The following is a 17,361-nucleotide window of genomic DNA, read 5'->3' on the forward strand; positions in this document are numbered from 1 at the left end:
GATTCATAAGACCTGGCTACCAATTGGGATAGGCAAGTAGTCTTGGCAATCTCACAGTTGTGGTGTTCTAATTACCAGATGATCTAGGGTACAGTGGGTGGTTTCTCAGGTACAAGTTGATTACCCTGATGAATGTTACATCTTGGTTTTTCCTACCTTGTTGGATTATGTGATCTGTTGTCCTCCAGGCTTGGATAACAGTAAGTTACATATGCTCTATTGTCTTAATATTTGTGTCTGTCTGTCTTGTTTCTCTCACTGACTGACGCTTTTAACCTCCATTTATGTAATACAACCTACCTCGTTGCCTAAAACTTCATATTTTTGTGGTGGCTAGTATATTTTTGCAGTGGCTACTTTAGATTTACTTTAGATAGTGAATATGCCCACCTGTGAACATGGTTATACTCTAGCTCTTTGACACTAAAGTGCAGATAAGGAGTACAGTATGAGGCTGTTGGAACATCCTCTGAAGTGTTAGTAGAGAGAATGGAGTCCCATGTCATCACATGAAGTTTATTGGAGTGGGTAGACTGAACTTGGACAAGGCAAAGTGGGTTATAGTTAAAATACTGTTGCTGTCATTCTGTGCTGGATACTTTTGAATTTGGTCAGTTTGTAAAAGCCAAATTGCTAAAGCTTTATGGAGAGCCATCTTTATTAGCATTATAAAGTGATGCCACATAACATTTTTGCATCTGTACCATATCAACATTGAGCATTATTTTTTTTTCTTCCCACTCCTTATCCCTCTCCTACCTATTCTGAATTTAACTTTTAAAGCATTAAAGAGAATATTGCAAAGTCCTGTCATCAGAGTTCCTAGAAATGATTCCCAAGTGTACAAAACTTGCTTTATGGCCTTTCCCAATAGTAATCTGTTCCATTTGCGATACGTTATGAATAGAATTCTTCCACAAAGTAAGTGTTGGTTACTAAAATTTGCAATAAGACAAGGTTTATGAGCAAATGGTTCCTGTTCAGAAGTTCAAACAAAAAAACAGCACCACGGGCCTTTAAAATGGAACAAAGTTCTTTAATGAATGAGCCTTGACCCGACACGGGCCGTGTTTCGGTGACTAGCACCTGCGTCAGGGGTCACAGTGATGACGTGGAAAACTTGGGGAATAACTCGAATATTTTCATCTACAATATTCCTTACCCCACGTCTCACGTAGCAAAAGTTATAAAGCACCAAGGCACCTTCACTTGCCAAGTCCGGATCATCAGTTAAGTTCGGTAAGCACATTTTCAAGCGTCTGAGGGTCCACTTGTTCTAGCATACGTTCAGGTTGTTTCCCTATTTGTCCAATATTGCTTTTATGTTTTGGATATTACATAAGTATTGCCACACTGGGGCAGACCAAAGATCCATCAAGCCCAGCATCCTATTTCCAACAGTGGCCAATCCAGGTCACAAATACCTGGCAAGATCCCCAAAAAGTACAAAACATTTTATAATGCTTATCCCAGAAATAGCAGTGGATTTGTACCCCACACTTTCCCACTCATGCAGGCTCAATTTAATAATGGTCTATGGACTTTTCCTTTAGAAAGCCATCCAGACCTTTTTTTAAAACGCGCCAAGCTGACCTTTATACATAAAGTGTATAAAGGTCACCTCCAAATTACCACATTTGAGACAGTTCCCTGATTATTTGTGGCCACACTTTTTTGTCCAGGTAGGATGCCTATATAAGTGTTGTAACACTTTGCAGCTGTGTGATGAGGTGCACTTCTACCAAGGTAGCCTCTCCTATCCCTTCTCAAAATTCTCTTCTTGAAATTCCATTTCTGTATAATCTTCCCTGGTCACTTGAGCCCATTTGTCTGTGCTATGTTGAAATTGTGAAGGTATATTATGGTGCATGTAGCACTGATAATAAAATGCAACAACAAAGAAAACAGGAGGAAAACCCCCTGTGGTGGGTCCAGATACTGAGAGACAAGTAGGGGATGACCAAATGACTTCCAGTCAGCAGATAAGATGCAATCTCATTCTTTATTGGACAAGCACCAACAAAGCACCCAACACGCGACCATGTTTCAGCAGATGAAGCTGCCAGCCTCAGGAGTCATGAACAACTGTGGTGCTGGAACTATGTAACTGATGAGATGCGAAAGGACTTCTGCACTTGAACGAGCATAGAGCTTATCTAACGTATAAGAACAAGTGTCAAAGCGGATGGGCCCTAGGCGCATTTCATAAACCGCTCCTAACTTTAGGCATGGTTTATTGAATACTCCTAGGTGTGTTTTTTTTTTTGTTTGTTTTTTTTACGGCGCTATATATAGAATCTAGCCCATTGGTTCCCAAACTGCGCGTGGCTGCACCCTGGTGTGCTGCAGCAAAATCTCATGGGTGCTGTGGCAGATCCTGTCCTCCCTCCCACCGCCACTCAAATCGCTACTGCTCACTCCAATCCAGCGTCTGCCTCATCTCTGTCCCTGCTCCCCCAACACACACCCATCCTGCCGCTACTTCTCTAGATGAGCAGCAGCAGCGACAAAGCAAGATGCAGCCACGCTGGGCTGGAATCTTCATACATGTGTCTGACAGTCCTGCTCCCTTGAACTTCACTTCCTGTTCCAGGGCACAGCCGGCAGCTTTGTGTTTGGAGAGTCCGGTTCTGTATTGCTGCAACTTGTTTTGCTGCCGCCGCTACTGCTGCTTCTCTAGAGAAGCAGCAGTAGTGGCGGCAGGGATGGGTGTGCATGTGGGAGGAGCAGGTACAGGGAGAAGGCAGACACTGGAATTGGGGGAGAAACTGCTTATGCTGGATGGAAGGGGAGAGAGGAGGAGGGCATGTATGAGAATGCAGGTGTTGGTGGCTGAAGTATGCTACTGATTTGCTTGCTGCGCAAGCAGCATGGAGCTTGGACCTCGGGCAGTGGACCTCTTCAGCTGGTGGGACTTGGGCATCCCCGCCAGCAAAGGTAGGACTTGATGTTGGTGGGGGGAGGGCAGGGGGAGACTTGAGAGGAAATGAGTAGCCTAGGAGTGCTGTGACCCAGGAAAGTTTGGGAATCACTGATCTAGCCCATATTGTTTATTACAGGAGAGCTGTGACTACAAAACTGGCATATCTTAGATGTTTACATAGTAAATAAAGATTTTAATAGCAGTGACTAGTGATCTTACAGATATATTGAGAATTGATTGGATTACTTAACAGAGCAGTAGAACATAGTTGTGTGCCTCTTTTCTCTTTGTGTGTGTGTGGGGGGGGGGGGGGGCTGAGATGGGGAAAGCTGGCAGTTTCCACATGATCAGCTGAATTGGTATCAGCCTTTTTTTTTTTTTTTTTTTTTGGACTACAGTTCCTTGAGCCTTCATTTTGTAACTTCCCAGGGATTCCTCCATCCCAAATCACATATTCCAGTTATCACAGGGCCAGTATTTGTCTGGGACCCATGCCTCAGTTCCTAAATCTGGCCACTGCATGTCATTGTTGCATCCCCTGGAAAATTATATTTTTTACTCCAACCCATGAGTCTCGCAGCTGAATTATTTGAGGACAGATTTCAGTTTTAAAGAGATTATGAAAGGTAATTCAAAAGACTCCCAAGGCAGCGTGTTTAGTTTTGGTTGTACACCTCATACTGCAAGAGGTTAAGTTAAATGATGCCTTGTAAATTAGGGATATATGGATCAAGGCTTAATATCACAAATGATTACTTTGAAATATGTGAGGAAACCCTTGCACACTTGTTGAACTAGAGAGAATACTTTGACTCCCGTAAAGGGGTGGGACTGGAGTCTGAATTGCTTGAGAGGATGCTGCGGAATGTACTTATTGACTAGATGTGAAAAAATTTTAAATGAATTTTGAAATTCCATGGACTGGAGGGGACATAGCAAGTCTACTTGTTTGGTTATAGATGTGAAATGTCACTTTTCTGATTTGTGAACTGCTTTGGTGAATTTCAAAAGGCAGTGTATCAAGGAACTAAAGTAAACTAAGCTAAAGTCAGCAGAGAGGAATAAAATAGGTACTGAAAAACAATAAGAAATATCCAAAAAGTTGGTATGTTTATAAATATATATACATTCAATCTCTCTTAAATTGTTTTTGTAATTAAAGAAATGATATGTAAGCTGTGTAGTATAAATGGCAAGATAGTGTATTGAATGTTTTCCAACTTGGAAACGTAGATCATGTATGTGAAAAGTACAGCTTGTGGGAAAAAAAATTATACCTTGGATATGATTGTCAACAGAATTCTTACCCTTTCATTTTGTCTGTATAAATATCAAATGTAGAAATCTAAACAGTGTTGATGGCTTAACGTTATCCACAGAACACATGTTTTATCCAGTTTATTTCAAAGGCATGTCTGTTCTATTGTTGCATGAACTGGGCACACCCTTGCACTATTTTGTAATATATGTAGATTATGAACTGGTGGACATTTGGCAGTTTGGCACACATTTCTTGACCGACTATGAATCCAGATTTCTGCACATGTATCTTTGGCACTTCCTGGTTAACAAGTTAATCTAGAATTTCTGGTCCATATCTGTGTCCACTTTTAATAAATACTGTTGTGTATTATAAACCACACCTTTCTAACCTCAGTGGCAACACAAAATATGGCAGGATATAAGTAAATGGTTTGTTTTTATAAATGGTTCTTTTTCTGTTAAATCCTGCTGAAGAGTCCGTTCTTTGAATTCTTTAGGATCGTAAAGGTGAGGTTGATTTCTGTGAAGATCGGAAAAAATAAAAAAAAATACTACCTGCCACTCCTGCAAGTGTGGATCTAATTTAGGTGTTCCTTAGTGTCAGCAGCAGATGAATCCAGAGACGTGGGTTGTGTCCATCTACCGGACTGAAGTGGTACATGTGGTATCATGCTCCTGCCCAGTCAGCATTCTCTATCTTCAGCAGGTGGATGGACGTTTTCCTTCCTGCTCTTGTGCTGTCCGAAGCTCAGTGTAGCCTGGGGTGTACAGCTGTTCAGTGCCAGCTTTAGGGGTATACCTGCTCACCCAAGGTCCCTTCCCCACCCTACCTTTGCCTTGTTATTTCTCCTCCATGTTTACAAAAAAAAAAAAAAAAAAGTGCAGAACCTTGTGAGAAGTCCTAGACAAGAGTGTGTTAAGGTGAGCAGCACTAGCCCTGTCCTTCTACAGAACCCTCTACCAAGGGATTGGGTGAGTGTGCCTTCTTTCTTCATTAAAAAAAACAAAACACATGGCCACAGATCTCGTCAAATGCTGCTTCTGCTGCAGTAAGTGGAGAGCACTTTCGGGGACAGTGTCTAGCATGTGGCACCGTCCGTGAACCCAATTCTGGAAGCGTTTTGGCGGTTTTCCACGCATTGGAGGCGAGGGAAGATGTCATCTGTAGAATTTACTGACCTGGTGGACATTTTGCAGCAAAGGTCTTGTACCACGCTCCCAGCTGTGTCTGGTTCGGAGATTTCTCCTGTGAGCATGCAACCCCTGGCAGACCCATTCAGAGGCTATGTCCAATTTAATGTGTGAAGGTCATTTAAAGTTTTGCTGTGATTCCATTCTCTTTCTATGTTGATATCATCTGTGATTTAATCCACATTCACATGAACTCTTACATTCTTGCAATGTACCTGCGCAAAATTTTGTAATAGCCATTTTTTATATGTAAAACATGTTTCCTTCTTCTGGTAGACCAGTCTAGACAAGTGGATTATGCTCCCAACTAGCAGTTTCTCTGCCTCCAGCAGCTTGGATTGATGCAGCGGAATGTTCTTGTGTGACCTGGCTTCCCAAAGCATGGACTATGGTCCACAGTCTGCAGGTCAAACTCTAGTGCCCTGATATTGTGCTTCAGGATGAGTCTACAGAACTTTATCCTAATTGAGCCAGGAGAAGCCCCTGGTCCAGGACTTCAGGCTGCAGGTCCCAGTCCTGAGGGGCCTCCTTCTTTGGCACAGACATCCCAAGGTGCTCCTGCTTGGGGTGGTGAGTAAGGGCCTTAGGGATCCTGCTGTCTTGCCTTCCCTCTCATCCCTTTTTGCCTAGCTTTGTGGCTCAATATTTTTCTTTCTGCTGTTTGCTTCAGTAGCCAGTTATTCAAGATTGGCCTGACGTACCATTGCCTTCTTGACTTTCTTCCCCTTTCCTAGCAAGTTCTGTCTTTCTTCCCTTGTCTTTACCTGGGAAGTGTCCCAGTGCAATGCGGGGAAGTCTGCTGCTAACAGGCAGACTTTCTTCAGCAGCTTGGAGTGTGAGCTGCTGAGGGGAGCTGAAGGGATTTTGGTAGCAGATTGGTGAGTGTCCTAGGAAGGAGGAGACAGGAGAAATGCACAGGCTGGCTGGACACCAAAGGTAGTGTGCAGCTTGCAGGAACCACGGCTGTGTTTTTAAAAATAGGTTTAAATTTAAAAAAAAAAGTCTCTTCCCTCCCCCCCCCCCCCCCACCTTGGGGAAGCAGCAATCTGGCAGAATTAGCGCCACTAAACTCCAGAGCATGGAAGGGCGTGGGGCTTCTTTGCTATTCAATACCCAAAGTCTCATGGACTCCAGTGGCAGGAATAAGTCCTTTTCTGCACTGGCTGTGTATTCCTGCATAGTCTTGTATACAGTGGTAGGGGACAGCTTATTGGTAGTGAACTCCACCATCTGGTCACATGGAATAAGAGGGTTCTGTGGTTATGGAGGTTCTTAAGAACAACTGGGCTAAGGTTCTGGCAGTGGGGCTTACAGCACTACTCTGGCAGTAGGCTAGAGGTCCTCGGACTCCTTTGCCACAGAGGTTTGTGATTCTAGGCAGGATCTGTGGACCCTTAGGGTTGGGGCCCTGTGGCGAAAAGGTTTCAAAGAGAAAGGGCCTTTGCCTCTCCTGCAGTGTGCCATTTACTCTTGCATGAACTTGGTGCTGAAGCTCAGGAAGTTAGTTCCCACCACCAACCTGCTCACATTACAGGTAGATTCTTTAGTTCCCCTATCTTCATGTTCTGAGAAGTGGGGGGGGGGGGGGGGGGAAGAAGTGGCTGTGCACTTTAACTCCAAGATCCTCTTTACCAGTAAACCCCATGTGGGCTGTTCCCTCCTATAAGTGCCTTCCTCTAGACCATTAAAGTGGTCTTCTCCACTGGTAAACATTTTTCCTCTGGATGGGGTAGGGGAGTTTTTCCCTGATTCATTCTATGCCTAGATGAGCTGGCGCCTGTAATATTCCTTTCCCTCAGATGGGAGAACTGTGATAAGGTCCAAGGAGGTATGAACCTTGCAGAATGGGACCCCCCCAGATGCAGTTTGGAAGGGAAGCAGGGTCTGGGGAAGTTCTAATGCCAGCTTTGCTTTATCATGATGACCACTCTGGTCATGGGATGTCCCAAGCAATCCACTTCTCTGAGAGAATGGGGTTTATTAATTCTCAAGCATATTATGCTTAGTTCTCAATTCCCTCAAGGAGTGCATACTGAATCTGGATTGTTGCAGGGTTTGAAGGGCAGATTTCTTGAAGGCAGTGCAGCCCAGGATCTTGTATGTTTTTCCTGTGTGGGTCCCTTCTCTCCAGCTCAGAAGAGGAACCTATGTGGGTACTTGTTGCTTTGTTGAGACCACTCTTTGAGCCATTCACCCCAAGCGGGTTTATCTTAAGGGATCTTTCTGGGCAGCCAGTTCCTTATTGGGGGTTTCAGGCTCTTGTATGCAAATTCGTGCCTTTTTTTTTTTTTTTTTATGAATCCTGTTTTTCCCCAGACAGCTCTTTTGTCTAGAAGGGTGTTCACTCAAGGATGATGAAGCTCATCTCTCAGCTTCACCTAGTTCTCTTAGACCTTTTACATCTGGGTCATTCTTGGGGCCTTACTCCAGTATCTAAAGTTGTCTCTTTCCTTTCTTCAGATGCGGTGTTTTATCTTTATTGGTTAGCTCAGTGGGCTGCTTGGAGATGGAGCAGATTCCAAATCAATGATAACCTGGTGGTTTGAGAAGATATTGGTTGGTATATTTGTGAATTTCAACAAGGAGTTGTCAGGTCTTAAGCAACCTGCTATAGAAGCATAGCTGATCCTGGGCAAAGTCCAGGGCAGTAGAGCCTGAGGCGAAATACAGGGCATCAGCTTGTGTATTGCTGCTCTCCTGTTCAGGTACAATAAATTGGATGTTCCACTTGAGAGAATGGCACCTTAGAAAAGAGGCATTCATGGTTGCCCTGTCTTTTCTTCCACCCGGGACCTTGAAGCTTTGATATATTCCACTTGTCTGAACTGGTCTAGCAGGATGATAGTGAAATTTGTTCTCGCTGCTAATTTCCTTTCCTTGATTCCTGCAAGACCAGTCAAGGACCTACCCAGGAAGGCTATGGCCTCGGGTTATTCCTCTAAGCATTTTTCAGCAATTTTGTGGGCCTTCTGTTTTATCCTTGTAGCTGTTCCAGCGAATGTGTTTTCTCAGTTCTGGAAGGATTTGGTTCCTGAGGTGTATAATATTGCCCTATAACATTGATCAAGTGTTTCAAGTCTGCCTTTTCAGTGGTATACTGGTAAAGTTCCAGGAGTCCATCCGCCTTATAATGGTAATGACATCAATAAATGTTGGCATTTTCTGTCTCCATTTGTTGGTTGGGGAGCATAATCACTTGCTTGGACAGGTCTAGTAGGAATCAAGAAAAGAAAATTCAAGTAAGAACAAAGTTCACTTTTTATATATAGAAAATACTTTTATAGAATAACATGTACAACTAGTAGACTTAAAAAAAAAAAAAAAAAACTTGTATAAGATAAGTTACATTATATTTCAGAAGTGATTTAACCATACATATCAAAATCTCAACATTTTTTCACATAATAAATTATTATAATAATCTTTTAAATATTCTTGACTATTATGCAATCTGTGACGTTGTCCTGAAATGGGTGTGGCTGCTTAAGATCTAGGTCCTATCAAGTCAAACAATCAGATGTACTTTCTTCCACTTTGGTCTCCAGGCTGTGGGGTCCCTCAAGGTTCCCCTCTTTCCCCCATCTTGTTTAACATTATGATGATACCTCTTGGTCATCATTTAGAAAAACATGGTCTTTCGACATACATATATGTTGATGATGTCACCATTTATATCCCATTCTGTAAGGAAGTACTTGACTTAACTCACATGATTAGGGATAAAACTTATGGAATCATGGGCTTCTAATTTCAAAGTAAAACTTAATACGGATAAAACTAAGTTTCTGATTATAACTAACCCTCACTATCCTGTCGCGTTCATGACCGTTTCCTTGTCTGTGCTCACCTCGCCTCCTGGTGGCTAGAACTGGTGGCTGCTATGAACTGTCACACGTTCCAGACTTCAGCCCAGTCCGGTTCGGATCTTCCGGGCTGCCAGACTTGCTTCTCTTGTTTGTGCCTGAACAGCACCCTTAGCTGCCTTGTGATTCCTGCAGCTTGAACTTCAGCAGCTGATGGGCTTTATTAGACACCTGGAAACTTCTGTGTTTGCCTTTGCATCTAAGGTCCCTGGTTTGTTGGTGCTTTGTTGCACTTCTGCCTAGTCTGGTTTCTTGTTTGTGTTTCTTGTCCGGTTCTAGTTTGTTTGTGTGTAGTTTTGCTTAGGTTTATTGCTTATTTCCTAGTCTTGTTTCTGGTCTGTATTCCTGGTCTAGTTTCTGTTTGTCTGTGTCTCTTTCTTAGTGGCTATGTGACAGCTTTCAGTCCTGACTGTTTTCTGTCAGTGTTTGTACCCTGTTCCAGTGGCTGCATGTCAGCTTTCAGTTCCAGTCCTTTAGCTTGTCCATTTTCCTGCCTTGTGTAGTATTGTCTGTCTGTGAGTCCTAGCCCAGTTTCCTGCCTTGCTGCCCATGTTTATTCCTTTCCCCTCTGACCCTCAGTCCCTGTTCAGCCTAGTTGGTATCCAGTTCCTTCCCTGTCTGGTAAGTCCTGCCGGCCACCTGCACCCAGGGGCTCAATTCCTGAGGAACGGTGGTCATGTACAGGTGAAGTCTAGCTGTTCCTGTCAGAGTTCTGCCTGGTCTCTGGCGTGGGGTGGTTTTGCCTGCCACTGCTGCTCCTCAGCAGTGGCCCAAGGGCTCACGAACCTAGTTTCTGCCTTGAAAATCTGACACATCCTATGAATCTTAGTAACTTTACTATTAAGAACAAAACCTATTCCCTTGTCATCAATGAAAACCTTGGGACTCAAAATAGATAGTTTCCTCGCCCTTGAAAACCAAGTCTCTAAGTTGACCTCTAGTGTCTTTCATTCACTTTGGAAGCTAAAGAGATTGAGACCATTTTTCTCTAAATCTGTCTTTCGTACTTTGGTTCAATTCCTTGTCCTTACCAAATTTGACTATTGCAATTCCACTTTTGCTGGACTTAAAAGTGGTCTTCTCAAAAAATTACAAACAGCTCAAAATACTTCTGCTCATATCATATGTAGATCTCCTCACTCCTCTTTTTTATATGAGCTACATTGGTTACCAATAAGAGATACAATATCTTTCAAATTGTGTTTTCATTCACCAAATTCTGTTTGGTCAAGCCCCATCATATATGAATAATCTTATTGAATTACCCCCTCGTAATGCTATTTCATCTAGAGACTATGTTGTCTTACCTTTCCTTATCTGTAAGAATGTGATATATAAAACAGTGGCATAGCCAGACCCGACATTATGGGTGGGCACTATGCATATATAGGTGTGAGTAGTGTTTTTTGGGATCCTAAATAATTTTGAATAAACAGTCTGCCCAACAGCTGTCCTACAGCAACATAAACCACATACATATTCAGAACCTATGTTGCAAATCTTAAAACCACCATACTGAGAATACAAAACACTGAGGACCTATAGAGCAATTCTGCCATACCATAAGCAGTCATTTCTACGAGTCGCACAAGGAAAAGGAAAGCATCTTAAACACTACAGTGAGCATTAGAACATCAATTCACCTATTGTAAAACGAAACCAGACAGAATAGTACAGATCGTTGATCCTGCACAGTCAATGCCAACTGAAAGCCATGTCTTTTTCACAAACACAGATACACCCTAATCCACTATAGAATAAATAATCATAAACTTTCTATTTAGACAAAAATTAAACTGAACCGCCAAGATGCCAGACTCTGCATACAATGCAACACCACAGGAACAGAAAATGTCCCCTAGTACTGTGCAAAATATAAAGACAGCAGATGTAAATTTGAACCCCCAAAATGCCAGACTCTGCATACAATGCAACACCACAGGAACAGAAAATGTCCCCTAGCACTGTGCAAAATATAAAGACAGCAGATGTAAATTTGAAAAAACTAACAAATGCCAATCAGCACTTTACAAATTAACAAATAGAAATAAAACAAATGTAGAAAATAAAATACCATTTTATTAGACTAATACATTTAGCTGTCAGAGGCCAAAACCTTCTTCCTACTACTACTACTACTACTACTACTACTTATCATTTCTAAAGAGCTACTAGACGTACGCAGCGCTGGTCAATACAGGTCAATACAGTATAGTGCTGTTACAGTATCCTAGCCTGACCTGAGGAAGGGGGCTTTGTTCTCCGAAAGTTTGTCAAAATGTATTAAAATTAGTCCAATGAAAAGATTACCTTATTTACTTGTTCTATTATAAACTTTTATTAACACAGCTACTATACTACTTTATCCTAAAGCAAAAAAATAAAAATATATATTTTATTTACAGTTGTCTCTGGTTTCTGCTTTCCTCATCTTCTTTTCACTGTCTTCGTTCTTTCTCAGCCATCCAATGTCTGCCCTCTCTCCCTTCCCCTTCCATCCACCATCTTCCCCTGTCTGCCCTTTCTATCCCTTTCATCCACTGTCTGCCCTTTCTCTCTGCCCCTTCAATCCACCATTTGCCCTCCCTCTCACTTCCCCTTCCATCCAGGATCTGCCCCCCTCCCTTTTCAGTTCCACTATCCCACCAGTCCCGAGATTCAGCCCCTAGCCACTTCTCCCTGTCCCCTTTTCAGCCCCAGACCCATTCTCCCACCTGCCCCAGGCGTGGCCCCTATTTTTCCTACTGGCCCCTTCTCAGATCCCAGTTCCAGCTCCCTTCTCCCATCTGAGACACCCTCCCCTCATCTGAGACCACCGACTCGACTACCAGCTCTGTCGACAGCCCTCTTAGTTCTCCTGCCACCACCCTGCCTTAAAAAAAAAATCTGTGAAGCTGTTTTGCAGGCAGCGCTTCGCGTCTGCACTGCGTGCATTGCAAAAGAAGGAAATTGCCTCGTCGTCTTCGGGCCTTCCCTCACTGTGTCCCGCCCTTATGCGGAACTGGTCGTTCCCTCTGGCACTGTGATCCCGAAAAAAGCTGGTTCCCAATATCGGGTCCACGATGAACTTGGATTGATGAGGTCTCAGTTACCCCACAATTTCATGGTGGTGGTGGACTCCGCCTTCAAAAGAACCAAGAATACTAGAGACTATGCCTCGGCGCTCCCAGGCAGAGAAGCTAGGACCTTGGATTCTTCTGGGAGGAAGACATATCAGGCTGCTGTGCCTGCCGCCCGAATCCAGTCTTACTAGCTCTTCACGAGCGTCCACTTGTGGAACTCGGTGAGGCAGCTATCTAGCTTGTTCGATGCCATCCTTCCGGAGCAGGCCGAGCCTTTTTGCCAGGTGGTCAGGCAGCAGAAGGCGTGTAGTAAATTCCTGGCCAGTGGCGCTTACGACTCTTTTGATGTGGCATCCAGAATCGTTGCTCAAGGTACAGTGATGCGCAGACTCTCATGACTGTCTCATACCTGGATCATTCGGTCCAGCAGTGGATGGCGGATGTACCTTACCGGGAGAAAATAGTAGAAGATCAGATCAAGAAGCATTGTGATGCTAAGGATTCTCTCTCCTGCCAGATGCTTTCTTCTCCAACCTCCTCATTTAGGAGGTATCTTGGAGGGAAGCGGAGTGCTCCCTATTCCTATGCTAGGCTTAGGTACACTCTGGCTTCTTGGCAGCCTACCCAGGCTCAGCCCCAGCATGCTCATTCTCGTCAACAGCGTGCGCCTAAGGCCCCTGCTGCTCCCCAGCAAAAGCAAGGGATGGGCTTTTGACTGGCTCCAGCAAAGCATAGTCGCACTAAGTGTCTGTGCCGGACGATTTGCCGGTTGGGGGGAGATTAATGTTTTTTTCACCAAAGGTGGCCTCTCATAACCTCCTACTGGTGGGTTCTTCAAATAGTCTGGTTAGGATACACCCTTAATCTGGAATCCAAACCTCCAAATTGTCCACCGGAAGTTCATTCTTACAGCTCCCAGCACAAGCAGGTACTTGAAGAGGAACTCTTCGCCCTTCTAAAGGCCAACGCGGTCAAACCCGTTCCACCAGGGGAAGAAGGGCTGGGATTCTATTCCAGGTACTTCCTTATGCAGAAGAAAACGGGGGGGGGGGGGGATGCGTCCCATCCTAAGGGCCCTGAACAAATTCCTAGTCTGAGAAAAGTTCAGGATGGTTTCCCTGGGCACCCTTCTTACCATGATTCAGGAGAACGATTGGCTATGCTCTCTGGAATTAAAAGATGCATTCACACACATCTCGATACTTCCAGCTGACAGGAAATATTTTCGATTTCGCCTGGGAACACAGCACTTTTAGTATCGTGTACTGCCTTTTGGCCTGGCGTCTGTGCCCAGAGTGTTTACAAAGTGTCTAGCTGTAGTCGCAGCGTCGCTAGGCGGACTGGGAGAGCATGTGTTTCCTTATGGTTGATGAAGAGCACCTTGGAGGAAGGTGCTCTGGAATCCATGCAAATGACTATTCAGGTGCTAGAGCTATTGGGGTTCGTAATAAATTACTCCTGTGCAAAAATTGGAATTCATTGGAGCACTGCTGGATGCAAGAGCAGACAACCTACTGTCCCTGGTGTCCACAGTTTGAGCATCTCAGCAGATCACAGCTCTTCAGATGTTGAGACTTTTGGGCCACATGACCTCCACAGTTCATGTAATTCCCATGGCACGTCTGCATATGAGATCAGCTAAATGGACCCTAGCTTCCCAGTGGTAGCAAGCTGCAGGGGATCTGGAGGATGTGATCCAACTCCACTGATTTTCGAAATTCTCTTCAGTGGTGGACAATCCGGCCCAATTTGACCATGGAACGACCATTCCAAATTCCTCAACCACAAAAAGTGCTGACGACTGATGCATTCTTCCTAGGGTGGGGAGCTCATGTAGATAGGCTTCACACTCAAGGAGCCTGGTCCTTCCAGAAAACAGGTCTTCAGATCGACCTCCTGGAATTACGAGAGCTCTGGAACGCTCTGAAGGCTTTCAGACATCAGCTGTCCAACCAAATTATCTTGATTCAAACAGACAATTGGGTTGCAATGTATTACACCAACAAGCAGGGGGGCACTGGATCTCGCCCTCTGTGTCAGGAAGCTGTTTAGATGTGGCTTTGGGCACACCGTCAAAGCATGTTTCTCCAAGCTACTTATCTGGCAGGTGTAAACAACAGTCTGGCCGACAGACTAAGCAGGGTAATGCAACCTCACGAGTGGTTGCTGAACGTGGACATAGCCTGCAGGATCTTCCGAGCATGGGGCACCCCTTTGGTGGATCTTTTTGCCACTCAGATCAATCACAAGGTCTGTTCCAGGCTTCAGGCCCACTACAGACTAGCGTCGGATGTCTTTCTCCTTCACTGGGGAACAGGCCTTCTGTATGTGTATCCTCCCATACCTGTAGTAGGGAAGACTTTGCTGAAACTCAAGCAAGACTGTGAAACCATGATACTGATTGCACCCTTCTGGCTGTGTCTGATTTGGTTCCCTCTTCTTCTGGAGTTGTCCTCCGAAGAACCATGGAGGTTGGAGTGTTTTCCAACTCTCATCACTCGGAACGAGGTGTCGCTTTTTCATCCCAACCTCCAGTCCCTGGCTCTCACAACCTGAATGTTGAGACTTTAGAATTCGCCTCCTTGGGTCTTTCAGAGGGTGTCTCCTGAGTCTTGCTTCCAGGAAAGATTCCACGATGAGGTGTTACTCTTTCAAATGGAGGTGGTTTGCCGTCTGGTGTGACAGCAAGGCCCTAGATCCTCTTTCTTGTCCTACACAGACCCTGCTTGAATACCTTCTACACTTGTCAGAGTCTGGTCTCAAGACCAACTCCATAAAATCAGCGTGTAGAGGGTAAGCCTATCTCTGGACAGCCTTTAGTTGTTCGCTTAGAGGTTTGCTTTTGTCAAAGCCCCCTGTCAAACCTCCACCAGTGCCATGGGATCTCAACGTCGTTCTCACCCAGCTGATGAAAGCTCCTTTTGAGCCACTGAATTCCTGGCATCTGAAGTACTTGACCTAGAAGGTCATTTTCTTGGTGGCTGTTATTTAAGCTCATAGGGTCAGTGAGCTTCAGGCCTTGGTGGTGTGATGAAACTTAGTATAAGGTGCATCCAACAGAGTAGGCCTCTGCACACACCCTAAGTTCTTGTTGAAGGTGGTGTCGGAGTTCCATCTGAACCAGTCAATTATCTTGCCAACATTTTTTCCCCGTCCTCATGCCCACCCTGGCGAAAGCAGTTTGCACACCTTAGATTGCAAGAGAGCATTGGCCTTTTACGTGGAGCGGACAAAGCCCTTCAGACAGTCCGCCCAGTTATTTGTTTCTTTCGATCCCACTGATACTGAACATGGCTGAAAATCAAATCTTTACCCCAAATCATTGTGCTTATTAGTCTCTGTAGATAATAGTTCTTGTTTTACGGTCTCAGGACTCTTGAGGTTTTGGATGCTGACTCTAAATGTGGTCAACATATATGCAGACAGAAGTAAGCATGGGGATAAAAACATTTTCAAGAAGGGTTTATATAGTTTGAGAGGTGAAAGAGTGAAGTATTTCCATATGGAAGTTGACAACCTGAGAAAGATACAGGGATTAGATCCATACAGTTATGGTACAGAGTCATCGGCATTCATTGCTAGTCATTTAAAATCCACTCCAGAAGTATGCATAGTTTGCGGCATCACTGTTTTTAACTACTACTGCTGCTACTACTACACTACATGCATCATGCTTAGTTTGTTTTTTATAAGAAGAACTAAAAACTGTGAAATTGTTGTGTAAGTTAAGATCTGAATTCAGTTAACTTATTGAATAGGTAATTGGTTCACTGTTCTGTGTCATAGAACCAGGTGATGATCTGATCATGCATGAATTTGATTCATATACATTATGTTTCTATCACAGCAAGATTTCTCATCTTACATTTTGTTTTCTGAAAACATTTAAGACAGGAAAACTGAATATAAGTGCTTATGGAATGGAGCCATTAATTCATGCTTATTTTACCTAATACTTAAGGCATCTTTTCCATGCCTCTTATGCTTATTTGATTGTGTCTGTCTGTTTTTCACACAGGGAAAAGTTCATCTTGAACTAAAACTGAATGAAGTGATAACTGATAATGGAACTATGTGCCAGCAACTTGTAGTACAGTAAGCACTATTTTAATTCTTGGGTTTACAGTATCATTAAATATTAAGAGGCAATTCTAAAAAAAAAAACCCCCACTGTTTGTGCCTGTTATGCGCATAAATGTTTAGAAAATAGTGGCATACATGTATGTGTGCACATAACACCAGTTCTATAAAGGTTGCTAAAAATTGCACATGCAAATTTAGGCATGTTCCTGATTTGCGCTTGCAATTGCATAACAAGCCCATTAGTGTCAGTAATTGGCTTTTTAACAAGCAATTGGCACTAGTTAGATTTAATTGGGACCAACGCATGTAAATTTGGGCGCATTCTAAAAAAATGGGGTGCAGAAACGGGAGGGTCATGGGCGTTTTGGGGCAGAATGAGGGTGTGGCTTCAAGTTATATGTGTAATTACAGAATAATAGTGCTCTGTGCATAAATTTAGGCACGGGCATTTGCACCATGTTTTTGTTGGTAGAAATGATCATGCCTAAATTTATGATCGACTCTCCACTTAAACGTGTATTCTATAAACCACACCAAACTTTAGGCACAGCTTATAGAATACTGCTTAAGTGGGTTTTGTTTTCTTTTTGTACCAATATTTTAGGCACCATTTATAGAATTTACCAAAATTCCACCTAAGTAGTATTCTGTAAATACCTACATAACTTACATAGTGGATCTTTTACTAAAGCTTAATGTGTGCTAAATGCTGCACATTCTACTTTATACCTGTGGCTTACATGGCACTTATTGCTAACGGCAATTAATGTGTGCTAATCTTTAGTAAAAGGGTCCCATAGTGTGTAATTTCAAGGGGGTGTACAAATGAATGGAGCTTGTGCAGGGCTCAAACTTGTATGCATATCTTATACAATACTGTAAGTTATGTGGTTATCTGCAACTCTTAAGCACTAAAAAATGTTCCAGGCCATGTGGAGGATTCGACGCATCAGATACCTCCTTCCCAGAGACTTGT

The 17,361-nt window shown here is 43.6% G+C and overlaps 1 protein-coding gene across 2 annotated transcripts in view; it reads left to right on the forward strand.

Moving 5' to 3' along the window:
• Positions 1 to 17,361, forward strand: part of RASA2 (RAS p21 protein activator 2) — a 216,491-nt gene that overhangs the window by 35,834 nt on the left and 163,296 nt on the right. For both annotated transcript variants that reach the window (XM_030216595.1, XM_030216596.1), the window contains exon 5: positions 16,321 to 16,397. In XM_030216595.1, the coding sequence (XP_030072455.1) occupies positions 16,321 to 16,397 (77 nt within the window). The remainder of the gene's footprint in view (positions 1 to 16,320; positions 16,398 to 17,361) is intronic.

Source organism: Microcaecilia unicolor, chromosome 10, assembly GCF_901765095.1.
Source record: "Microcaecilia unicolor chromosome 10, aMicUni1.1, whole genome shotgun sequence".
Lineage (NCBI taxonomy): Eukaryota > Metazoa > Chordata > Amphibia > Gymnophiona > Siphonopidae > Microcaecilia > Microcaecilia unicolor.